The sequence below is a fragment of the Oryx dammah genome, unplaced genomic scaffold (assembly GCF_014754425.2).
Source record: "Oryx dammah isolate SB20612 unplaced genomic scaffold, SCBI_Odam_1.1 HiC_scaffold_19, whole genome shotgun sequence".
Taxonomy (NCBI): domain Eukaryota; kingdom Metazoa; phylum Chordata; class Mammalia; order Artiodactyla; family Bovidae; genus Oryx; species Oryx dammah.
This window is the reverse complement of record NW_024070203.1, coordinates 3,706,823-3,732,721: the sequence shown is the minus strand read 5'-3', so window position 1 is coordinate 3,732,721 and position 25,899 is coordinate 3,706,823. Positions and strand designations below refer to the sequence as shown.

General features: G+C 37.3%; 1 protein-coding gene across 5 annotated transcripts in view; it reads left to right on the top strand.

The window, feature by feature from the left end:
• Window positions 1-25,899, top strand: part of FAM135A (family with sequence similarity 135 member A) — a 153,326-nt gene that overhangs the window by 66,156 nt on the left and 61,271 nt on the right. For 3 of the 5 annotated variants that reach the window (XM_040261407.1, XM_040261410.1, XM_040261408.1), the window contains exons 5-11: window positions 8,160-8,299; window positions 8,412-8,482; window positions 9,965-10,138; window positions 13,544-13,670; window positions 14,353-14,506; window positions 18,194-18,271; window positions 22,262-22,311. In XM_040261407.1, coding sequence (XP_040117341.1) covers window positions 8,160-8,299; window positions 8,412-8,482; window positions 9,965-10,138; window positions 13,544-13,670; window positions 14,353-14,506; window positions 18,194-18,271; window positions 22,262-22,311 — 794 coding nt within the window. The remainder of the gene's footprint in view (window positions 1-8,159; window positions 8,300-8,411; window positions 8,483-9,964; window positions 10,139-13,543; window positions 13,671-14,352; window positions 14,507-18,193; window positions 18,272-22,261; window positions 22,312-25,899) is intronic. The other 2 variants (XM_040261411.1, XM_040261409.1) reach the window with 1 other exon arrangement.

Below are 25,899 nucleotides of genomic sequence, written 5' to 3'. Positions count from 1 at the left end.
CCCCTGTGGTCTCTGAGGCTCACTGGGCCTTTTCTTCCAGAAGCACATGGACTTCAGTTCGGAGAAATGTTCTGTTTGTTATTTTCTCCCACCTGTTTTCTGTGTTCTTTCTTTATAGAACTTCTGTCATTTAGATGGTTGATCATCTTCACTGGTTCTCCTAGTTTTTAGTATTTTTCCTTTTACTTTTTTCTATTTCTGTCTTTTTGTTGCATTTAATAGGTTTTTTTAAATTCAACTTTAACCATTTTTTTGAGCTTTTTGGCTTTCTTTTTCTCCCTTTTTATTTCTCTGTCCCTCCTCACTTCCCGGTTTTTCCTTGCTCCCTCTTGCCCCATTTTTTCTTTTAAAATTCAAATGCTCTTTTGTTTTGTGACTGTTCCTTTGTTGTAGCAACATTTTCCATATTAAAAATTTATTGTATTGAACTATGGTTGATTTCAATCTTGTGTTAGTTTTTACTGTACAGCAAGCTGATATATATACATACATATATATGTAATTATATGCATTCTTTCTCATATTCTTTTCCATTATGGTTTATCACAGGATAGTGAATATAGTTCCCTGTGCTGTACAGTAGGACCTGGTTGTTTATGCATCCTATATACAGTAGTTTGCATCTGCTAACCCCAACCTCCCAATCCATCCCTCTCTCACCCCCAGTTATAGCAGCGTTTTCTTATTTCATGAATGCAATGTCTTTTCTCTAAGAACAACACTGATAGTTTTTTTAAATTTCTCTCTACAAGTTGCTTTTCTCTCTGCTTTGGTTTCTAACTTGCATGTTAGAAGCCTTCTTCAGATGTCTGATTGTCCTCAGGTGTCTGCAGGAGGAGACAAGGAAGCTGATTGGACGTTTGTTAAAGCATACTTGGGACTTGTGTCTTTGAGCTTCATAGTACGGTGATGTTGGTGAGCTGATTGCTAAGGAATCTGTGAAGTCAGCATCTACAGATCTTATCTAATAAAATGAATTTACATAATACATCTATTATACTGACTTGTCAGATTCCCCATGTCAAGAGTTGTGGAAAATCAGATTTTACCTTGTAAGCTATTGAAACTAATTCTCCATGGTTTCCCAGTTTCTGTACATCTTGTGAGCAGAGACACTGAAAGGGTTTTGTTCCAAATCATCTTTTTAAAGATGTTGCTGTAGTAAAGAGCTTTGGGAGGTGTAGGTAGTGGCTCAGACAGTAAAGAATTTGCCTGCAATTCAAGAGACCCAGGATTTGATCCCTGGGTCAGGAAGATCCCCTACAGAAGGGAATGGCTACCCACTCCAGTATTCTTGCCTGGCATGAACAAAGGAGGCCAGCAGGCAACAGTCCATAGAATCACAAAGAGTCAGACATGACTGAGCAACTGACACACACATACACACTGACAAAGATAAGGTCTGGCTCCAGTTCAAAGTTTACATACGTTTTTCTTCATTTCAGTTCAGTTGCTCAGTTGAGTTGCTCAGACTCTTTGTGACCCCATGAATTGCAACACACCAGGACTCCCTGGCCATCACTAACTCCCGGAGTTTACTCAAACTCACGTCCATTGAGTCGGTGATGCCATCCAGCCATCTCATCCTCTGTCGTTCCCTTCTCCTCCTGCCCCCAATCCCTCCCAGCATCAGGATCTTTCCCAGTGAGTCAACTCTTTGTATGAGGTGGCCAAAGTATTGGAGTTTCAGCCTTAGCATCAGTCCCTCCAATGAACACCCAGGACTGATCTCCTTTAGAGTGGACTGGTTGGATCTCCTTGCAGTCCAAGGGACTCTCAAGAGTCTTCTCCAACACCACAGTTCAAAAGCATTAGTTCTTCAGCACTCAGCTTTCTTCACAGTCCAACTCTTACATCCATACATGACCACTGGAAAAACCATAGCCTTGACTAGACGGACTTTTGTTGGCAAAGTAATGTCTCTGCTTTTGAATATGCTGTCTAGGTTGGTCATAACTTTTCTTCCAAGGAGTAAGCATCTTTTAATTTCATGGCTGCAATCACCATCTGCAGTGATTTTAGGTTTTTCTTATAGCCCCTTAAAAAAGATTGAGGTTTCCTAAGCTTAGAGTTCCTCAGCTGTGACCAGAACCTCACTGCATGAGTAGTATTGACTTGTGTCACCCCCATGTTCCTGGGGAGTGAGAACAGGGGAACTGAGGTGAACTCGAAACTCAGGCTGTTGCTGTGTGTCTCTGGCCCAGGAATCCTGTGTCTCCTGCCAGCACCATGACACTGTAGCCAGCTAGCTTATTGGTTTGCAAGTAGGGTTAGATCTTAGACTCACCACAGTTCCTCAGATACCAGAGAAGGCTAGTCTGTCTCCTTCCTAGAAAGGAAGACTCTTAACTGCCAGCCTTCTGGGAACCCAAGGAGGAAGAGCTCTGCGAAGTTCTGCATCCAGGGTCAGGATCCCTCTGCTCATACCTTGGTGCTCTCTGCTTTGCCATGTATGCCCATTCAGAGGGCTCTCTTTCACCCTCTCCAGGGAACAAGCATCTAGACTTCTCAGGTGAAGGGAGCCCATAGCAGGGAGAGGATGTGGGAGTGTGTTCTGTTCCTTCCTGAGAGGTCAGCTTCTCCATTAAGTGTTGCCTGGCTTCTCTTTTTTTTAAAACCGCTGCCTTTCTCACCTGCTTTCCTCTCTTTACCTTTCTGTGCAGTACTTAACTGCCTTCAAACACACTGTATCATTTTTCTTATTTACTATTTTTATTCTCTGTCTCCCTTCCCATTAGGACGTGAGCTCCAAAAGGTCAGAGGTTCTTATCTCTTTTATTTTACTGTTTATCTCTAACACCTAGAAAGTATTATGTGATGACTAATGGATTATAATAATAGCTATTGTAATAGGTATTCAGTAAATACTTGCTGACTGGATGAGTGAATAAATGATTGGGATTGTGCCACCTTTTGCCCTTGGCTCCTGATTTGAGAATAAAATTTAAAAAGTTTATTATGTAAATCATTGGTACATCTTTTTGAAAGCTTTAAATATTGATGTTAATTGAGACAGAGGTGACCCTCACGGAAGGTTACTTACTGTCATTCCAAAGCAGCTTAGGATAATTTATTCTGTGTGCAATTTCTTACCCTGTACTTTAGGACCCCATTCAGGGCGCTCCTAACAGTGGGGTCGTTTCAGTTCAAACACTCCTGTCACTCTCACTCAGTAGTGCGGACGTGCATAGTGTGTTGGCAGAGCTAGTGGGATTTACTGAAGATCGGATGTAGGCGTAAGAGATTAGTAACGATCGATTAGGGCTAATAAGTGGCAGAGCCTGAATTTCAACCACAGTCTGTCCTTAATCATGAGGCTATGCTTCTTGGATAAGAAAACAACAGCAAAAAAAAAAAAAAGACTAAAAGGGCATGGCCCATGAGGTAGGAGCAAAACCATGAAAGTGAGACATCCAGGATGCCTTCAGGAAGGAGAGAGTGTGTCACTGATCAGAGGCGGATTGTAAGTCAACCAAGATGAACTCTAAGAACAGAGCATTCCTTTTGGCAAAGTGGAGGTCATTCTTTGGTCTTGATAAGAGCAGTTACTTGCCCAAAGTCTAGTTAAGTGTGGATGAATTATCGTTGTGTAAGAATTTACCCCCAAACTTAGTTTAAAACAACAGGCATTATCTCATAGTTTCTTTGGATCTGGAATCCGGAAGTTGCTTAGCAGCTTACGTCTGGCTCAGGGTCTCCAGAGGTTGCAGTCTGTTACCTCTGCTGTGTCCACACAGATCCTCCAGGGATTTTGTGGGGAGCGGACACAAGGATGTGAAAGCCATGCAGTGAGAGTCAGGGTGGGGGCATCCTGAAGACCAGCTGTCATGAAATGGGCTAAAGAGAGAAAGGGAGGAGATGAAGCACGGATGTTAAATGCAGAGAATCCTTTGAGGCATTTGCCAGAAAGGGGGTCAGAGAAATGGGGAGCTTGTCCAGGGGGTGTCCATGGGTAGATGCCCTAGTGGAGCTTATATCTTCTTATGAAATAAGAACCAAACTTCTTGGTTGAGACTGAGGGAGAGGAGGAAATACATGAAATAAGCATCTGGGAAAGTGGGGAGAGAATGAATTCTGAAAATGTAGTGTGACTACCCGGCAGCACTGCTGAAGGGGTGCCGATGACACGGGACCATGGAGTTTAAGTGAAAGCGGGGGAGGGAAATGAGGACTTGAGAGGAAGCAGGGGGCTGGGAAGAGTAGGATTCGGGGACTCTCCTCTTTGGGGGGGGGGGTCAAAGGATTGCTCGGAGAAGCAAGGATTCCTCAGAGAAGTACTGGCACCCCACTCCCGTACTCTTGCCTGGAAAATCCCATGGATGGAGGAGCCTGGTAGGCTGCAGTCCATGGGGTCGCTGAGGGTTGGACACGACTGAGTGACTTCACTTTCACGTTTCATTTTCATGCATTGGAGAAGGCAGTGGCAACCCACTCCAGTGTTCTTGCCTGGAGAATCCCAGGATGGGGGAGCCTGGCGGGCTGCCGTCTATGGGGTCGCACAGAGTCTGACATGACTGAAGCGACTTAGCAGCAGCAGCAGCAGGAAAAGATTGCTGAAGTGCTGGTCTTAGATAGAATGAACTGGAAAGAAAGGCCAGGGCATGAGAGAGGGTGTTGATTAAAATGTAAGTTACCAAAGGATTGTAGTCATTGGTCATGTAAAGCTTTAGGTGACCAGTCTATGAGTGGGAGCTAGGAGGGCTACAAGCCAAGAACCCTGAGGGAGGGGAGGGAATGAATTGGGGTGATTTATCACCCATGGTGATGCCTGGAGTTGTTTGGGACGAAGTAATGGCAACTCAGTCCAGCATTCTTGCCTGAAAAGGCCCGCGGACAGAGGAGCTGGAGGGCTACAGTCCATGGGGTTGCAAGAGTTGGCCACGACTGAGTGACTAAGCACGCATGCACACACAGCCGTGCCTTGAGTGCTAGAGCCTTCGAGCATAAGGGCTTCCAGGAGTCTGAAGGTGGTGCGCGGTGCTGCCTGACTCCATGCCATTCAGAGGTGGTGGAGGTGGCCATAGGAGGCACGGAGCCTGTCTGGAAGCACCCATGGGCACACAGGAGCTGCGGGTGTATGAGAGGGGATCATGGAGGAGGAAGAAGCCCTGCTCCTGAGCTGCAGCCATTCTGGCGCTTTCTGAGGTGGCAGATTCTACCTCTGCATTATCTGAGTGCTTTGAAGTTTTTCTTCCCATTGAGGAAAGTTTCTTCCTCTTTTCACCTCTGTCCCTTTATAGAAGTTGAGTTTGTGATCTACTCGATTTCCTTTATATATGTGTGAAGGGAAAAGTTTTAAGTACGAGTCCTGAACTGTGCTCTACCATCCGCAAGCACTTCACTGTGTATATCCTCCAGACAGGAGAATTGTCCTGTGTAACCCAATGAAAGCATCAGATTATAAAAGTGATATTGATACCTCCCTGCCAGTGTATCCTCAGACCCATTGAAGTTTGTGACCTCTCCCCATAAAGGCCTTTGCAGCAAATGATCCAGTTCAGAATCATGCCCTGTAACAGGTGCTGTGCCTCGTGGGTCACTTTTGTTCTGGAAGAGTTCCTCCATCTGTCCTTGACTCTCAGGACCATAATGCTCTTGAAGACTGTGTTCCCAATAGTTTGTAGAATGTCCTTCAGTTTTCATTGTTCAGTGATTCCCTTGCGATCTTTGATAGGACTGTGTCAGGAGTGATGCTGTGCTCATCTCATTGTATCTGATTAGGTGGCACATGCCCTCAGTGGGTCCCATTCATGTGATGTTAACTTGGGTCATTTGATTCGCTGTCACTTCTCCACTATAAAGTCACTCTTTTTCCCTTCAGACTTCTGGGCCTTTATTTATTTATATTTGTGGATTTGTGAATCTCTCTATTATCCAGTGCGTGTTAATCCATTTCTCTCATAATTTATTTTGATGTTCAGTTGATCCCAGATCCAACCAGGGTAGCCGCTTCAAGCTGGCTTCCTGTTCTGTTGATGTGTCCCCTCATTTTTCCAGCACTTACTTTCTGGTGTGAAATGATGGACCAGGCTTGTCTTGTCCTGTGTGTGCCCAGCTCTGGAGTCAGCCATTTCTCCAAAGCCCTGGTTCCTCTTAATGAGAACAGTGTTAGGAGCCAGTACTGGGGTTGTGTTCTCAGCCCCTTTGAGTGGACAGAGCTGGTGAGGATCTGTATACACACACATGTAAACACATGTATTTATACACATATGGACAGGTTTACGCCTGTTTTTCTTTATCTAGGCATGTAGAAAACCTTGAATTCGCATCAGTGTTTCTAATTCTTATCTAGTACTGCAGGACTCACTCTGCAGTTGGGTCTCCTTTCCGTTTGTGTCCCTCCTTTGCCTGGAAGTTTCAGTGAGGAAGCTGGCTGTCACTGTCCTTGAGGCGCTTGGTTCCCTGTCAGCCCCTTCCATAAGCGGGCTGCTGCGCCGTGCCTGCTCCCTTGTGGACATGTCTCTGTGCCTCTGGGGCTTCAGCCCCTCACACAGCTCCCATCCCCGTGACCCTCCTCACCCGAACTGAGCCTCTCTGTCTTCCTGCAGGCAGTCTGTTCTCCTCTCTGTGGCCCTGTTGGAGTGCATCAGGCTGCCACTGCCCACACTCACCTTTACACTCAGGTGGAAGTTTCATCCTTTTGTAGCTGCTCTGCCAGGGTGCCTTTCTGCCAGGACCCCCTCCCCTGCAAGCCGTAGGTGCCCTCTCGTGCAGTTGCCTCCTCATCTCGCATAAGTGCCCAGCACCTTGCTCTGCCTGGACCGCCATCCCTTCCTACAGAGGCGCCGACATCACCCCACGGGGACACCCTCCTTGCTCCAGGTGGACTCCGGTGTCACACTCTGAGCTCTCTGCCTGCAGAGGTGCCCACTGACCAACTCTAGCTTCTATGACTGCTTTTTCCATCGTGTTGCTTCTGGAGGATATTTCCTTGGAGAAGGAAATGGCAAGCCACTCCAGTGTTCTTGCTTGGAGAATCCCATGGACAGAGGGGCCTGGAGGGCTACAGTCGATGGGATCACGAGAGTCAGACACGACTTAGTGAGTAAACCACCACCACCACCACCATTTCTGGAGGATAGAGTAATAAGACAGCAAGTAGGCTGTTGGGATGAGCTGACACCAACAGCCTGGAGGCGGACCACCCTTTCGAGCGTGCAGTTTTCCGCAAGATGCTCTCATCTCAGACACCAGCTGTGACTGGAAGATCCACAGGCTACCCTCACTTCTGATCATGTGGCTGCAAGTTGGGAGTCCTGATCTCCCCTCAAGTTTAATGATTCACTAGTAACTCACACAACTCTACTTGTTATTAAAATTCTGTTAGAGCAAAGAGATACAAAACAGAGCCATACAGGAGAACAGATGCATTCAGCCAGGTCTGAAGGGCCTCAGATCTGTGAAGCTCCCATCGTTCTCTCCCCAGGGAGTCAGGAATACATTTCCCGCCCAGGAAGCCTGTGTGATAACACAGAGAGAAGGGGCCATGGCTCAGTGTCTTGCATTTGTTGGTGTTGCGTTATGTGGGCACGACTGATCAGCTCAGCAGCCACATGACTTGGTCTCCAGCCCTCTTTCCTCCTGGACATTGGGCGTACGGCATGCGGCTGAAAACCCCAGCTTTCCCGTCACATAGTTGTCTTACGGGTGTGGCCAGTCCCCGTCCTGAGTCACCTCCTCATCGTACACTTCTGGGCTACCATGAATAACAGACACTTCTGTCCCTGAGAAATTCTGGATTTAGAGGCTAGCTCTCAGGAATTGGGGAGAAAAGCCAAAAGAAAGAATTTACCAAAGAATTTGGTAAATTCTTTCTTCCCAGGGCTTAGAAGTTACTTCCTAACAACCAGGACAAAAGCGAACCAGATTCCTCTGGCATATGAATTAATTGTTTACTCTTAAAATCCACCTTGAAGTTTCTCATTTACCTTCTCAGATTAAAATTAGTTGTACAAGAGTTTTGTAATGGTTATAATGTTCTTATCTATTCATTTTTATCAGAGTAATTAATAAACTTTCAGAAATGTTCCAATACTGATATATAAAATAATGGTGTTGGAGTTGTATAATCTAACATATAGTATTTTGAAGTAACCACAAGTTTTAATTATACTGTATTTTGCCTTTTACCTGTCCATTGCATATCTTATTTATTTTAGGTATGACTTTAGCCTTTCCAGCTTCAGTTCATGATTCTCTGATTTGCAGTAAAACATTTCAAATTCTATATAAAAATGAGGAGGTTGTTTTAAATGATGTCATGATCTTCAAAGTTAAAATGTTGTTGGATGAAAAAAAGGTAAACATTTCTTCATATATATTTAGATAAATATTTTCATAAAGCCTCAAGGCATATTTCTAACTTTCTATAAAATATTCAAAAGGCATCTCATAGTCTGATTTCTCTTCAGATTGAAGAAACCCTTGAGGAAATGAATTTTCTGTTATGCTTGGATCTACACTTCACAGATGGAGATTATTCGTGAGTAGGCTAATCAAACAGTTAAAGACCTGTAGTCATGTGTGACTGTTATCTATCCCTATTAAAGTCCCATTTTCTTCTTGGAACCCAGCCTACCCTCTTCTCATTTATTTTGAACTTCTGCCCCCTGGGAGAGTCTCATGGGAATGGTTAGTCCTGCTTTTTTGTGCTCACGCTGATTCCAGGAGCTGCAGGTAGCAAAGCCAGATGAGCTGAAACCCATGAACCGCTTCTGAGACTCTTGGACATTGCACTGGTGACGCAGCGCCACTGCCCTGTGGCCTTTAAACCTGCCTCAGCTCCGTTCCACCGTGTCACTGGCCACTCTTTCTTGGTGCCGTGGGTGATGCCCTCTTCAGGTGGGGCCTTCTTGATCTTCAGAGAGTTACTGAGACTCATGACTCTTAGACCTGACGGCTGTTTCCAGAGTCCATGAGGAAGATTGAGGACTGGCTACCCTGGTTCAGAAAGATCCCCTAACAGGGAAACGGCAGCCCACTCCAGCATTCTCGCCTGGGCAATCCCATGGACAGAAGAGCCTTGCGGGCTACAGTCCATGAGTCACACACGACTTAGTGACTAAAACAACCCTAAACTTATCCACACATCTGCACAAGTAGTCACACATTTTAGGGACAAGCTGTGCTTGTATCCATTTAAAACAAGAAACAGAGATCCATTTTACTATTCTACTTTTGTAGAAATGCTTCTTGAAAATTGTATACGAATTCAGACTGCTTATGGTAGCCACAGTACTGAGAGGTCTGATGTGAGATGCCCTCTACCACTGCAGAGGAATAAGAGTCTTTACATGGTAGCTGCTGCTTCTCTGGAATACTTGTTTATTGCAAAAAGTCCTTGAGGGAATTCTTTCTTAAACCAAGTCAGAATTCTATAAGTAGGGTAAGCTGAAATGAGTACATAGTTCATAGCTGTAGGTACATATTGGTTAAAAATATGTATATATTTGGAAATAATTTTCATGGCATTGTTTCAGTTTTTGTATGTACAAATCTAATGACTAAATATCGATGATAGAGTATATACTAATTACTTGCTTATTTTTGAGCAACATTTAATAACAAAATTTTGTACTATACATACCTTTTGGGATTTATCATAATAGGATTTGACCTACATGATACTGCAGCTTTACTATAAACAGTATTCCCTACTGGAGTAAAATTTTAGGATGAGAGTATTTCCTAAAGTATCAAAAAAAGACTCATTTTGTAGGCACAGTAGTGAAAAACAGTCCATTAACATGGAAATTGTAAGTACAGATAGAAAACTGTAAGTAAGATCTGGTTATTTCTTTATTGTTAGATTTCATATTGCTGTCTAATGCAAATGTGATGCTTTAAAAATTGTTCTTATTTTGTTTTTAAAAATTAGTTAAGTAATTAAATGTTTTGTTAGTTTACAAAACGTTGGCCTTCACTAAATTTCTATACTAACACACAGACGGGTTGCTTTTCATAGGGCAGATGATCTGAACGCCTTGCAGCTAATAAGCAGCCGCACGCTGAAGCTGCACTTCAGCCTCCAGAGAGGCCTCCATCATCACGTTAACGTCATGTTTGATTATTTCCACCTTTCTGTTGTGTCTGTTACAGTCCATGCGTCACTGGTTGCGCTACACCAGCCACTGATAAGGTAAATGTAACCAGCTCCCTGATCCTTATTAATATCAGTTCAGTTCAGTTGCTCAGTCGTGTCCGACTCTTTGCAACACCATGACTTGCAGCACACCAGGATTCCCTGTCCATCACCAACTCCCAGAGTTCACTCAGACTCACGTCCATCGAGTCCGTGATGCCATCCAGCCATCTCATCCTCGATCATCCCCTTCTCCTCCTGCCCCAATCCCTCCCAGCATCAGAGTCTTTTCCAGTGAGTCAACTCTTCGCATGAGGTGGCCAAAGTACTGGAGTTTCAGCTTTAGCATCATTCCTTCCAAAGAAATCCCAGGGCTGATCTCCTTCAGAATGGACTGGTTGGATCTCCTTGCAGTCCAAGGGACTCTCAAGAGTCTTCTCCAACACCACACCTGATTAATATAGTTTCTTTTATTTTTATAATGAAAGCATATGCTTTGGTGAAGATAACTGAAAATAAGAATTTCTAAAGTCACACTTATTTAATACTTTCGTTTTTATACTAAAGTGTTAGTAAAATTTAAGAGCATAGGAATATTAAATTGATGACTTTTTTATTGCAAAAATATGGAGCAATCTTTGTCAAACTGACCAGGAAAAATAATGCAGTCTGGAAGCAACCATATAGCATTGTTTAGTATAGCATTTATGTAATGCTACACTATAATTATTCATTCTCTGGGAAAGTATATTCATCTTTCCATAGCTTTTTTTGTCTTTTCTCTGAATGGACTTAGTTGTATCTTCTTAAATCTATACTATACAATAGTTCTTGTTTTCTAAGTTATTAACCAATTTTATGCATCTTTTTAAACTATAGCATATTAGCCTAAAGGTATATAATATTCTGGATTATAATAAATGCATTGGGATAATTGTTTTTTCTGCTCACTTCCATGGGGAGATGAATTGTCTTTCGTTAATGTGAAGATACAGTTCGAACTCTTTAGTTCTCAAAATAACATCATCCTTATGGCAGGGGCAACAGAAATGACACTTTTAAACCAGTAACTTATGTGAAAAGATTCCAAATTGACTTGATTTCTGAACTACTTTATAATTGCTGGCATAAATCTTTTTGCAGCAACTGATATTAGGGATGATGCTCAAGGGTTATGATATTAAACTGACTTATCAGAAAACTAAGTAGGTGATTTTGGGAATTACCCTGAGAATTTATAGAAAACCATGACACTTTAACAAATTTTCCCCCTAGTAACACCCTACTGCGTATCTTTAAGCTGTAAAAATTGTGAGCACATCTTCCCCTGTGTTGTCCCGTGATGTCTTTAGAGCATGGGGCCAGGAAGAGTGTTTCTCCTGATGACCTACTTTTGCCTTCCTTATTCTGTAGTAAGATCTGTAACTAGTTATTGTGCAAGTTTTGTCTTTCCTATTAGACCTTTGAGAGCTTCTTCTCAGTTGCTATAACTTTGTAAACAGGAAAATGTTCCTATTATTGTACATAATTTTATTTTTAACATCTTCAAAACAATTTTAGATGTTGATTAAATTAATATTTAATAGCATGATAACGCAGTGAAACTTCTTTGATAGGAAAGTATATTTTTTGAAATATAGCTTTTGAATAAGTAGTATATTTGGTATGAATTATGTGTTAGGTTTTGAAATTAACTTTTTATCTGTTTATACAATAAATTCCTGTAGTCTTCTGACTTTCTTATTTTTGTAATTTCAGTAAGAATCCTGAACTATACTATTCCAACCATTCCTTTTTCTTTATAACAAATAAATACATTTATGGCTTAGTTTCTTTTCTGAAAAAATGTAGGAACTGTTTGTTGAGACTCACTCGGATTATTAGTGCTAGTTTTTAGTCCCTGGTTACATAGAGCTCATCCTGGTAACATCAGTGTGTGCTTCCTCTTGCAACACAGCTGTTTTTGCCACAAGCTAGTAGGGGAAAGAGGCAGCTCGCGTCCTAGAGACCTTTTGCTGGAAGGAGAAGACACTTTTGGCTCAGAATCAGAAGCCAAGAGGATTAGCTGTTGGCTCTGGTTAGTGATGGGAGAGGAGACTGGGATGCCGGTAACAGCTGAGGTTGCTCCTCTTTCCGTTGTTGCTTGGGCTCTGAAGTCCCCTCTCTTGCTGCTGGAGCTGTGCCCTAGAGGGAGCAGTGCCTTTCCTGTGCTTCTTGGCCTGTAAACTAGATGGTTGGGTCGGAAAGGAAAGCAAGGAAAGGGGAAGAAGGCTGTCTGCTGGTGGCATGCGGTAGAGGGTCCTGTTACCAGTAACATTCCTCACTGTGTTTCTGTGAAGACAAATTTTTCCCTGAAGTTTTGTTATGGCTGGACTTTTTAATCCTCTAAAATAAATGAAAAAAAATTATAATATTACCTTTTAAACATTATTTTTACATAAAATAATTTCTATGATCAACCCAACTATAGATATAAATCAATTATTTTAAGTAACTGGGATTAGGATTTCTTTCTTTGCTTTTTTTGCATAACATTTTTCTTATACTTGATTTTTTTTTTTTAAGTACAGCTTCTTTGACTCAATCTTGAGAAACTCAGTTCTGTCATAGCAGGTGGAATTTACCATTGCCTTGCTACACCCTCTTGGCTAGGATCTAGAGATTTCATTGTTGCAAAGCAAATTGATTTTGCACGTAAAGGCTGCCCTCTGCTTTTGGTACATTTGATTCACTTTCCTGCCTTACCCCTTTTGCCAAACTGCCAGACAGTCAAATGCTTTGGCCTTCTTATAATTAGCTAGTACTTAATCTTAGAAAAAAAATTTGTCTATGATTTTTAAACATTCAAGCAGAATATGGTTCTTATTCTATAGAATTTGTGATATATTAAATGTAATGTTAGTACTAACAGCAGTGGTTCATACCCTATGTGATTGAGGTAGTGCCTTGAAGCACTTACGTAGGTTATCTTAGAGTTTATAGACTTTTAGTGAAGAGAAAGGAAATACCTTGTTTTTGAAGAAGAGAAAGAACAAGTAGACTCGTGGTTTTCCTTCTTCTGCCTTTAAGTGGGACCTCTTTATTTCTGTAAGCAGCACCTATATTTGACTGTTAACTCTGTGAATTTGGTCACCAGTTCTGACAGGTTAGTATTTCCAAATTAAAGCTGGTCCCTCATTTGTCCCTGAGCTACTCTTGATCCCACCCTGTTTTATCCCTCCCCAAAGCCCAGTAATACAGAAGTAGTCTCAAGCATTTAATCTTAGTTTTTTTTTAATAATAATAATTCAAATTTTAAAGGAAAAATTGTAAAAGTACTTTAAGAATACTTTAGAAATCATAATCTTGCAAAGTCCTTGCTTTTTATTCTATTCCTCAAAGACTTTTTTTTGGTAAACATTTAATTTAGCACTCTATAAATAGACTGTTATGACAACAATAATGTGATGCTTGTTCCTCCAGTTTTCCTCGTCCTGTGAAGACGACTTGGTTAAACAGAAATGCACCAGCACAAAACAAAGATTCTGTGATTCCTACTCTTGAAAGTGTGGTCTTTGGTATTAACTACACAAAGCAGTTATCACCGGACGTAAGAACTGATGTGTTTATAAAGCCTCTTTTCTCTTGTTTTGAATGAAGTGTGTTTTAACTGTTATATATCTGTGGATGTAATAGTTCTTTTATTAATTACTTGAGCTCAACGACTTACAGATCTAATTAAACATGATCTTCACAAGTTGATTGGTTCCAATGTTTTTTATGGAAACGAACCTGATGCTTCAAGATTTTACAAGATTTCATGAATAGGGATCTTTGACAGGCATTGCTTTTTTTAACTTGTTCCTGTCACCTCCTGCTCTCTTAATGGAGCTAGTAGGATCATTCCACAGGAGCATGTGAGGAACCCCTGCCAGAGTTGAGACCTAACTTGCAGCAGTATAAGTATAGCTGTTACTCCCCTAAAAGAAGAGAGGGTTCATACTATAAAAACAGAGTGTCCCTCAGTTGAAATGCAATCTGAATGTCAAATTTTCAAAAATCATCATTTGATCTGCTTGTTTTTAAAGTCCAATGAAACTAAGATTTCTCAAATCACATTTCCTGTGTTTAAATTACTTGTATGAATGAGAACAACTTCCTAAGATGCTGCTAGACTTCTTACATGTTTTAGAATAACTGTGACTAGTAAATCCTTTATTTTTCTAAGTTTCAATGTTCTATTTTTAGACTCTGGTTACTAACATTGTGTCCCAAATCGGCTCTTTGTTCAGGGCTGCAGCTTTGTCATCGCAGATTCCTTCCTGCGTCACGCCTACCGTTTCCACTACACCCTCTGCGCTACCCTGCTGCTGGCCTTCAAGGGGCTGCACAGCTACTTCATTACGGTAACGGAAGAGCTCCCCTCTTGTCAGAAACTAGAACTGGGTATGTTGAAAGTAGCCAGGCCCTCTTCATTCTCATACTGCTGTTATCAGCTTGGCCATAGTTTCTGTACTTAGTTTAGTACAGCTAGTTTGCTTTATGTGCTTCACCTTTACTTCTCTCTCAACTCCATCTTTTTCAGGCTTTGATAATTACTTACTGAAATTTTGAAAAATTTTATGATATTGAGAAATAATTTCTTGGTGCTAAGTTTGAGATGAGTCTTTTGATAGATTTTTTTAACAGTATGTCTTCTTAGAATATAACCATAAAAATGTACTAGAAAGCAAATTTAATTATCCATAGAATTATTAGATAGGAAGATAAATTAGGGAAGATAAATTCAATAGATTAGGTAATATAAATTAAATCCATACTTCCAAATAGTTAATAGTCTAAGCAGATTATATGTACTTGGAACCTTTTGTAAAATATATTGATTTTAGGTGATCTCAGATCTTCTTTCTTCTATTTCACTTCAGCAAATAATAACATTACTCAGTTTTAACATTTTGAAAATAATTTAAATAATTTCTAAAGATCAGTCTTCAGTTTTAGTCCATTAATATATACCTGTATGTTGTAACACATAGTAAAAAATCATTTGCCTTGATTTTGTAGACCACTTATAGTTTGCAAAATATATATATCATTTCACAAAGATTATTGATTTATGAAAATGTTTTTATTCAGACATTTTATGAAAGTTTTATAAGCTTTTATTTTCAAATATGAGCTAATAGCTCATCAAAAGCACATTTTAATTATTTCTTTGGAATAAATTATTTTCATCATACTTACTTGAATGAATGAGAAATTGCTTTTTAAATTTTACTGAAGTTGATCACTGTTCTTATTTCTTTGTTTCTCAAGGATCTTAGTCTTTTAACAATATTGATGCACTATCAAAAATAGTCACTGCTACTGAAAATAATTCTTGTCTTTGAGACTAACTAGCCCACTTTTATAATTGCCTACTTTGAGCTACAAAAGAATTATAAGAAAGTGAAATGATCTGTATCTCACTTAAATTCAGCTGTGAGAACAGGCTGGCTATTGTACCCCTACTTAGCAGCAGCGGCTCCAGTGGGTTTGATAATTCCATTATTCAAATATTCCATTAAACACATATTACTCAGTTGACTATTTAGAGTGCTTCATTCAAGGATCTCAGTGTAGCTCCTTTACAAGCAGTAGGAAAGCGTTTGTTCTTTTTTGCTCATGTTTTCTTCCTCAAGACAAAAACAGTAGCACAGAAGCATTTTGTTTACTCTTCACTAAAATATTCTTTTTCCTTGCTGTTTTATATACTTAGCATCCATTTGCTTTCCTTAGGAAAGTTCTTTAAGAGACTATTGCCTCAAATGTGAACTTTTAAAAATGTTGTTTTTTGAAAATGAAAGAATTGTTTGTAGAATAGAACTAATTTAGGCTATTACTTGTTTTCAATTAATGGGTAAATTATACTCCATTTATTTTTAAATTTTGTCCTTTGGAGCTCAAACATTTTCTTAGGAGAGCTGTGTGATGAATTTTGGTTAATTTAGTTTAATGGTCAGACCACAAAACTGTCAAACCATAATCTTAATAAAGGACAATACCATATTCCTGAAAAGTAGTGGTTAACACAGAAGCCACGTATAATGGCATTTCTGAGGAGAATCTGTTAACAGTTTAGGTGTTGAATGTTGTAGAATTCACAGAGGCATCATTATGTAGTGCTTAGGACTGCATGTTTGCACCACTGTTGTCCCTTACTACTTGTAAGTAACTGGGGCTGAGTATACAAACTGACTTCTGCTCTAAGGGCAGGAGGATTGATGGGAGCCAGATGAGCAGAGTGTGTTGGAAGGAAAGATGAGGGCGTGCAGAAAGCAGAGGGTGTTAATGGAGGAATTCCCTCGGGCTGAGCAGGGTGCTGAGGAAAGAGCAGGTCTCTGTCTCTGGAGAGCTTTGACCTCCCCATTCCCTTAATGAGGAGTCAGTCCAGCGTTGAGAGAGGCCAGAGAAGCAGCCCAGCCAAGGGGCATTCCTTGTGGTTTCAGTACAGAGCGCCCTAAGTGAAGTGGGCCTGTCCATGCCTGTGTAATTGTCAAATAGTTTTAACGTGTAATATTTTCAAATGAAAAACACTTATACCACATTTTAACTAAGAAAAAAATATTTTTCTCCAAAAGGAAATAGTGTTTAAACAGGCATCTCTTGTCAAAGGCAAAGATTTATTTCAAAGCATAGATAGTATTAGCACTTTATCACTAACTTAGCTAACCTCAGTTTGATAATTCATTTATTTATATGCTTTTTAACTTTCTCTCAGATAAAGATGGCTTTTATGACACATATGTATTATTTTGAGCTTATGAATATAATATAGAAAATGTCATAATTTTAAAAAGCCCTTATATTTAATTTCAGGAGTAAATATCAATTTTATTCCAAATTATTTGCTTAAAATATTTCACCAGAAAACAAAATTCTAAAGCAAACCCCGACTTAAGTTTTAGATAAGTAGATAATAGTGATAGGTTAAAATTATTAGTACCTTACACATAGTATTTACTCAAAATATATTTGTTGAATAGATGAATGAATGAAATAGCACAGGGATGATTTTGTTGACAATTGAAAGGTACATAGGCATCAGCATATACTTTATAGTAGTTTCCTAGGGATTTTTAAAAATCAAAATTCATCTTCAATAAATATTTATTAGTAACACTTCAGTTATCCTTAAACTTTTCATTATTATTTACATTTTCTTTTCTATTTGTTGTGAATTTTAGTTTATTCTTGAATGCGTCTTCCAGGAAAAAATCTAAAATTTTTGTTAACTATTCAGAATAAAACTATTGCACTTTCTAAACTGTTATCATTGTTTATTTTTATCCTAGCAAAACTACATTTGTTAGGTACCGGATATTTCTGTAAAACACTGTTCACTAAATATTATTATATCTACCAGTTTTAATAAGTTTATAAAAAGTAATTCTTGGTTAGAGGGTGTATTCTAGTTCCTCCTCCTATTTAGCACTTTTCTTGGGTTTTCAAATAAGTCTAAAGTCAATATTTTAAGTAAGTCTATATTTCAAATAAGTCTAATAAAGTCTTCAAATTCTGCCGTGCTATGAAGAGTTTATCTAAACTCCATTCCCTTTTTAAAAATAATGCCTTGAATTCCATTTTGCTTGTGTCTTTTTCTTTTCTCGTAGATGAATGATGTACATTTTTTTAATGACATTCAGTTAAAATACTGGTTTGGTAAAGAACTGTTTTTGAAAATGAGCATTATGAATTCTGAAATCTAGGCTTTAGCAAGTTATGAAACCTTTTTGGCCCCAGTCTCTACACTTGTGAAAGCAGAGGATTGACCTTGCTGATCTCTGACACCTCTGCCAACTCTTAAAATTCTGAGTTTAGATATTAAAAGATAAAAATACTATTGGATTATGAAATGTGGAGTGGCACATGCACTTAGAAACAAAGAACAAAGCAACATGAACATGAATGTACATCATTTGTAACTCTAATGAGCTAATTAACTAACTGACTGTAAGACTCTGCTGTGGTGCTCTAATCCAGTTGCACTAGCGAATTGATACTAAATCTATTAATCACAAAGTGGAAAATTCTAGTGAATTTTGTTGTAAAAGGAGTATAGTAACTAGTGCTGTGTGCAATCCTTATAACTAGCCAAAGCCAACATGCAGGTCCTTTATGAGCGCCTTCTCAGAAGAAAACAGCCAGGAACCCAGAAAGACACCTGTCTAGGTACGTTCACAAATAGGTTAAGTAAATAATCCCTTTTAATCAATAAGAAACTTTGCTTTAATTTAGTATCAAATTTCATAAATATGTATTTTTTAATACTGTATATTCCTGCCACCCTTACTTAAGAACTGACTTTAAGAATCAACCTGATTTGTAGTTGAGCTTTGGTTAATTCTTAGTTTTTAATGTTCAGGTTTTTGAAACATTTAAAATTGGAAATGTTAAATGCAAAGATTTCTTTGTTTTTTTTCCCATATTCATTTTAGAGTTCCTGCAAAGAGCACTTTTTAGAAACTATGTTCATTGCCAGAATTTGTTAGTTTAATGGTAATGACTTAAATTTGTTCAAAGTCAATTTGTCTTTGGGTAGGGCTAAAGGTAATAAAATGTGGTTTGAAAACTGAAGCTAATTTCATGCATTACAGAAATAAACAGAGAAACATCTTTAATATCTGGTTTTGTTTTTTGAGTCAGTTTGCATTTATTTTTTTATTCTAAATTTAAAAAGCAAAACACAGGAATATCAAATCACTGCTAGCCAGATATATTACATATTTGAAAAGAGATATTCTGATTTCATTATTTCGTTGGTATATTTCTCTATATGTTTTAGACTTTCGTTCTTGAATAACAATAGTACTTAATTTATTATCTTTCCCTAAGTATATTGAAAGTTTTTAGTTTGAGTAGACCATCACAATTAACATTTTTTAAAAGTTATGAAAAGCTATAGAAATAAAAACTAAAATTAAATCATAGCATTTGTCTCTCAGTTTTTAAAAGTATGGACAAAAGGAAATTAAGAAGCCAAAATCTTTCTCCACATTTCTCAGATGAAAATTAGCTCAGAAATATTTCCTTTGGATCAGTTTTCACTGAAATTGTTAAGCTAGAAACTTATCAGGAAGGAAAAAAGAAACGTTGAAGATTTATTTATGATCATTATTTTGGAACATAATTTAATCATCTCATTAAGTAACTTAAGTATAAAGTTAAAGAACTCATGGTATGAAATTATGGTCATTTATGACATATTTTAGTGTTCTCTTTAGCAAAAAATTGTACTACTCATTTCCTGTTGCATTGCCAACCTATCAGTTTACATGTGAGCATTCTAAATGATTTTTTAAAATGCTGCTCATTTAATAAGGTCTCTATAAAGAAGGGCCCAGTTTTTGGTTGGATAGGAAAAAACTTGATTCAAAACTAAAACATAATGAACTTAGTTAAATAATACTGCTAAAAATATGTGTATATCTTTTATCCTTCATTCCTGACATTGTATTAGGATATCTATTGAATGAATGAATAGATGAGTGGGTAAATAAATTTAGAAAATAAATTTAAGATACATTTACCCTTTGACCTAGCAGTTGCACTTTTGTTCATAGAAAGGAGTACTAGTTTTTTGTAGCATAGAAAGGATTACTACTTTGTAATGGTATTTGTACATGCATGGTCATCACAGTATTCTTAGTGACAGAACACTGAAAACACAGATAACTGTCCAGCATTCAGCAAAGAATAGAGGATGAAGAAAATTATGAGGTCCTTACACCAAGGAATATTATATAGCCATTTTTTTAAAAGTGCTTTAGAGCTGCATATCAGATTTGCATGAAATACTACTGAGAGATTTCATGCAGAAAGTTTGCAAAATACAGCCCATTTTTATAAAACAGTAACTCCAGATCTCATATATGTGTATATTTGAAAATATGGAAGGATGTGTTCTAGGTTGCCATCTTGGATTAGCAAGAGGAGCCAAGTTTAAAAAGTTTGTAGGGAGTTCCCTTGTGGCCTACTGGCTAAGATTCTGGGCTTTCACTGTCATGGCCTGAGTTCAAAACCTGGTGGAAAAACTGAGATCCCACAAGCTACATGACATGGCAAAAAAAAAAAAAAAAAAGTAAGAAAGTAATAACCTTTGTTATTCTAGAAATTTATGTAAATCTCTAGAAAATTATATAAATAGGTATATAGGCATTAAAAAAATTAAACTCAGTTAAAATCCTAAATTATTTTTAAGTCATTTCAACCCAAAGATTTTGAAGTTAAGTTTTACATTTAAGCATCCCTTAAGGTGTTTGCATTGAAGTAGCTCTCAAGAATCATAATGCATAGACCAGTTTCTGCATTTAAGCTCTGGTATGTAAAGGTGACGAAAGTGTATCAAACTCTACAAAGTTTATGCTCATTTTAAAAAAATTAATAGGATATGTATCCTACTGAGATCAATTTTGCTGATTTTCTTCTATCTCAGGAAAACATCATGAGTGATATGAAAATAGATGTTGGCATATGAAAGTTATGATTTTAACACAGGGTCTGTCGCAGATTTTTTTTTAACATAACATTAGAAGCCACTGATTTATCTGATAGTGAAGTGATTTGTGAAATTGAAGCAAATTTCTTTAGTTATCAGTGGTTATTTATATATATTTTGTGAATTATAAAACATTTGTGTCCTACTGGTTTTAGTTATCAGTGGAGTATTTATTGTTCAGATCATAGCTTGGTTTTGTTCTCAGCAGTGTAACTGCTTATTTTATCAAATTTAAATGTTTACCATTCTTTTATCAAGAAGTAAATATTTAGTATACCTTATGAGATAAGTGAGCTGAGGAATGAATTCAAAGATACCACAAAAATGTTTTCTTGTCTTTGAGTGAGTATGATCAATTAAAGTCACTCTAGCAGCAAGATTAGGGAATTTTGTGTGTTGATAACTATGCTGTTAGAGTTGTCCCAGGAAAACTCATTTTAGTTTGATTTCAGATAAACCTAAGTGTATCTAAATGTGATATTTTAGGCGTTAGCAAAATCTTTTCCCTGCAAAAAATAACTGATTCTATTCTGTTGGTTTCTGTATTCCTTTGTAAATATTACCATTTTAATTGTAAGTTAATCTGCATCCCCTCTGTGTAAATCGTTATAGCATACATTAAATATAAGTCAAGATTATATAGAAAAAAATGGCCTTGGTTTTAGACTGCCTTATAGGAAACTAAATTTATTGAACTAAGATATAAACTTACATTTTTGTTGAAAAGAATTTTGTCATTCATTTTCATTCAATAGCTTATATTCCAGGTATGTTTTTATTATTTTGACTTGAACTTTTTAGAAATAGCTTTTGTAAAAGGTAAAGTATGTGTATATGTAATACAAAATACAAAGATTACTAGAATTTTTAATATGTGAAATACAGTAAAACTTTAGTTATATGTTTTATCTTTTCCATGATGCAGTTGTGCTGGTTACTTGAGGCCTATAGTCAGTACTTCTTGACAGTGTTTGACTCTTAATTTAATACAGGCATACTTCACTTTATTGCGCTTCAGGATACTGTGGTTTTACAAATTGAAGATTTATGGCAACCTTGTCCCATGCAAGTCTGTTGGCACCATTTTGTGTCTCTGTGTCACATTTTGGTAGTTCTCCCAATATTTCAAGCTTTTTCATTATTATCCTTATATTATGGTGATCTATGATCAGTGACTTTTTTTTTTTTATGTAACTGTTACAACTTGTTGAAGGCTCAGATGATGGTTGGCACTTTTTTTAATCAATACAGTATTTTTTAATGAAAGTATATACATTGTTTTTTTAGACATAATGCTATTGTATACTTAATATACTACAGTATAGTGTAAACATAACTTTTATATGCACTGAGAAACCAAAAAATTCATGTTGCTGGCTTTATTGCAGTATTTGCCCAATTGTAGTGTTCTGGACCTGAACCACAGTATTTTTGAGGTATGCCTGTAATCTGAACATATAATTTAATAATCATCACATTACCTGTTTAATTTAATATATTTATGGAAATATATTACATTAAAATTCAATTCATCTAATATAATTAGTCCAGATATTTTGTAACCTCCTAGGTTTTTAAAAGTAATTTACTTATAAAATTTCAAAAATAATTTTCAGATATATAACATTGAAATACTTATTTTAATTACTGTTTACTCCTTTCAGAGGAAATGGATGTAGAAGCTCGACTTACTGAATTATGTGAAGAAGTTAAGGTATTTGGATTTTTAAAATTCACATTACCAAATTATTTGAATGGATTCTGTCTCCTTTTTAAATACTTTATTGAAAATAAATTATTATTTTTCCTTTCTCAAATGCAAAGGTAAAATTGTTGATTTTAGGTAGAAACATAACTTAGTTGATCAAACAACATTTGACTTGAGTGTGAAGTTAAATTATTTTTTTCCTAATCATTATTGATTAGAATCTTTTTTTTTTAAAATTTTTGTTTTATTTTTAATTGGAGGATAATTGCTTTGCAATATTGTGATGGTTTCTGCCATACATCAGCATAAACCAGCCATGGGTATACATGTGTCCCCTCCTCTTGAACCTTCCTCCCACCTTCCTCTCCACTCCACCTGTCTTGTTGTCACAGAGCACAGGCTTTGGGTTCCCTGCTGCTGCTACTGGTGCTGCTGCTGCTAAGTCGCTTCAGTCGTGTCTGACTCTGTGCAACCCCATGGACGGCAGCCCACCAGGCTCCCTAGTCCCTGGGATTCTCCAGGCAAGAACACTGGAGTGGGTAGCCATTTCCTTCTCCAGTGCATGAAAGTGAAAAGTGAAAGTGAAGTCACTCAGTCGTGTCCGACTCTTAGCAATCCCATGGGACAGGCTCCCCCGTCCATGGGATTTGCCATATATATGTATTAATATACAATATTTGTCTTTCTCTTTCTGACTTACTTCATTCTGTATAACAGGCTCTTGGTTCATCCACTTCATTAGAACCGACTCAAATGCATTCCTTTTTATAGCTGAGCAATATTCCATTGTGTACATGTACCACAACTTCTTTATCCATTCATCTGTCGATGGACATCCAGGTTTAACTATTGTAAATAGTGCTGCAGTGAACACTGGGATACATGTGTCTTTTTCAGTTATGGTTTCCTCAGGGTATATGTCCAGTAGTAGGATTACTGGGTCATATGGCAGTTGTAGTCCTAGTTTTTAAAGGAATCTCCCGTACTCTTCTCCATAGTGGCTGTATCAATTTGCATTCCCACCAACAGTGTAAGAGGGTTCCCTTTTCTCCACACCCTTTCCAGCATTTATCGTCTATAGACTTTTTTGATGATGGCCATTCTGACCGGTGTGAGGTGATACTTCATTGTAGATTTGATTTGCATTTCTCTAGTAATGTGTGGTATTTAGCATCTTGTCATGTGTTTATTACCCATATGTATGTCTTTAGAGAAATGTCTGGTTAGGTCTTCCGCTCACTTTTTGATTGGGTTGTGTGTGTGTGTGTGTGTGGTATTGAGCCACTTGAGATTTCTGCCATTCTGAGGGTTGTCTTTTTCACCTTGCTATAGTTTCCTTAATTGTGCAAAAGCTAGGTCCCGCTTGTATACTTTTATTTTTATTTCCATTACTCTAGGAGATGGAACTTATAAGGGTCCTGCTGTCAAAGAGATTATGTCAAAGATTTATGTCAAAGAGAGTTCTGCCTGTGTTTTCCTCAAAGAGGTTTATAGTTTCTGGTCTTACATTTAGGTCTTTAATCTATTTTGAGTTTATTTTTGTGTATAGTGTTGAGAAGTGTTCTAATTTCATTCTTTTTCACATAGATAATCGGTTTTCCCAGGACCACTTATTGAAGAGACTGTCTTTTCTCCTTTGTATATTTTTACCTTCTTTGTTAAAGATAAATTGCCCATAGATACTTGGATATTCTGGATATTCTGCATATAAATGAAATAGCAGAGACAATCAGACAATCAGACAAACTGATCAGAAGTGTGCTTTTTCCTCCTGTTAGTTAACTCAAAAACATTCTGGACAAATTTTTTTAAGCATTGCTTAAATTTACATACTTTTATAAAATGATATTGTTTAGAAATGGAAATTTATTTTAAAATTTCAAGAAATGAATTTCTCTTGGGCTGTTTTTCTACCAGTTCATTCTTGCAATTAAATTGAATAGATTTTTGTTTTTCCTTTTCTTCCCCATGGAACTAAATGTTTTGACTCTTTGAGGAGCCCTGTGTATTTCACTGTTGTTTAGCTACATTAATGGAAGATATCAGAGACATGAATCAAACAAAAATACACATTTGATTTTAGGATATATTTCTCTTTTTTTACCATTTAAAATGTTTTGGGATATATTTTTGTATGTAAATATAAATGAGAACTTGACCCTTTTGAAAAAGGTATTTACCTTCTCCTTGTAAAATTATACATAGATGAGACAATTTCATATCCCGTTCTAGAAGCTTTCCCCATGGTTTAAGTAAGCTAAGTGTCTTCTTTAAAAAAAAAAATCACTAATTTCGCTATAATAGTTGTCCTAAAGGATTTTAGAAATAATGTTTGTGATAAATGTAGAAAAAATCTACTGACCTTAAAGGAAATTTGAGTGAATAAACATATGATACTCCCAGATGAAAAGGTCATTGACAGCTACCCAGTTTTTCACAAGTTAATGATATTAATGCATCTGTATTCAAAATCCTGTTGGAAACTTTAAAATTAAACTTATTTTAAAGATCACTTGAAGAAAGGTAAGAATGACTAAGAAAAACTTTTGGAAAAAAAATAATAATATAAAAAAACTGTAAAAAAAAAAATAATAATATAGAGGGACTTGCCCAAGTGGATGCTGAAATATATATAAAAACTACAGGAATGGAAATAGAGTAGGATTTCTCTAAAAAAACAGAAAGACAAATCAATGGAACTAAATAGCACTGGAACAATCGTTAAACATGTGTAAGAATTGAGTGATAAAATTTCATGAACATTCAGTTACATAGTAGTACATGGTAAAATAACATGTTATAGAAGCAAATTCTAAATGGACTTAAGAGTTAAATGTCAAAAAAATCTGTAAGACAAATATATGTATACATGTATATATAAGCAATCTATCCTTGGAATATGAAATAAACTTCTTCAGAGTAACAGTAAACAATATGATATTAATGATTTAAAACTTCTTTAAAACAAAATAAAATATAAAATTGAAAGGAAGCAATAGACTGGAAGAAAATATTTGTAGTACCTGAAAGTGGCAAATGATACTGAAAATATATAAAGAACTTTTATGTATCAGTTTCAAAACACCCCCGGGAAAAAGGTGGTACACATAGAGGCAATGTACAAAATGCAGTTCTTAGAACAAGTTTGCTGCTTAGGTGACACTCATTCTTACTGAAGACCAAGGAGATGCAGATTTAAGCAATAAAGTGGGTTTTTTTAACCATGAAGCTTGCAGAAATGAAAGTGATTGCTAATCTCCATTGTTGGTAAGGTGATAAGGAAACTAGTGTCTGCATAGGCTGTTGGTGAAGGTAGAAATGGTACATTTTTTAGGTCAGTTCATCATCTGTTCCAAAAACATTCACATGCTCTGCCACAAAATAGTTTTTATTTAGAAATGTATACCACAAAAAGTGCCAATTCATTTCAACAAACAAATATAAAGCATTATCAACTACCATGTAGCCATTTAAAAGAATCAGGTGAATCTCTGTACATTGACATGGATTTTTTAACTCAAGAAATACATATTCCTCTATGATGCAGGGTACTGTTTTCATGCTGAAAACTTCTTTTTTTTTTTTATAATTAAT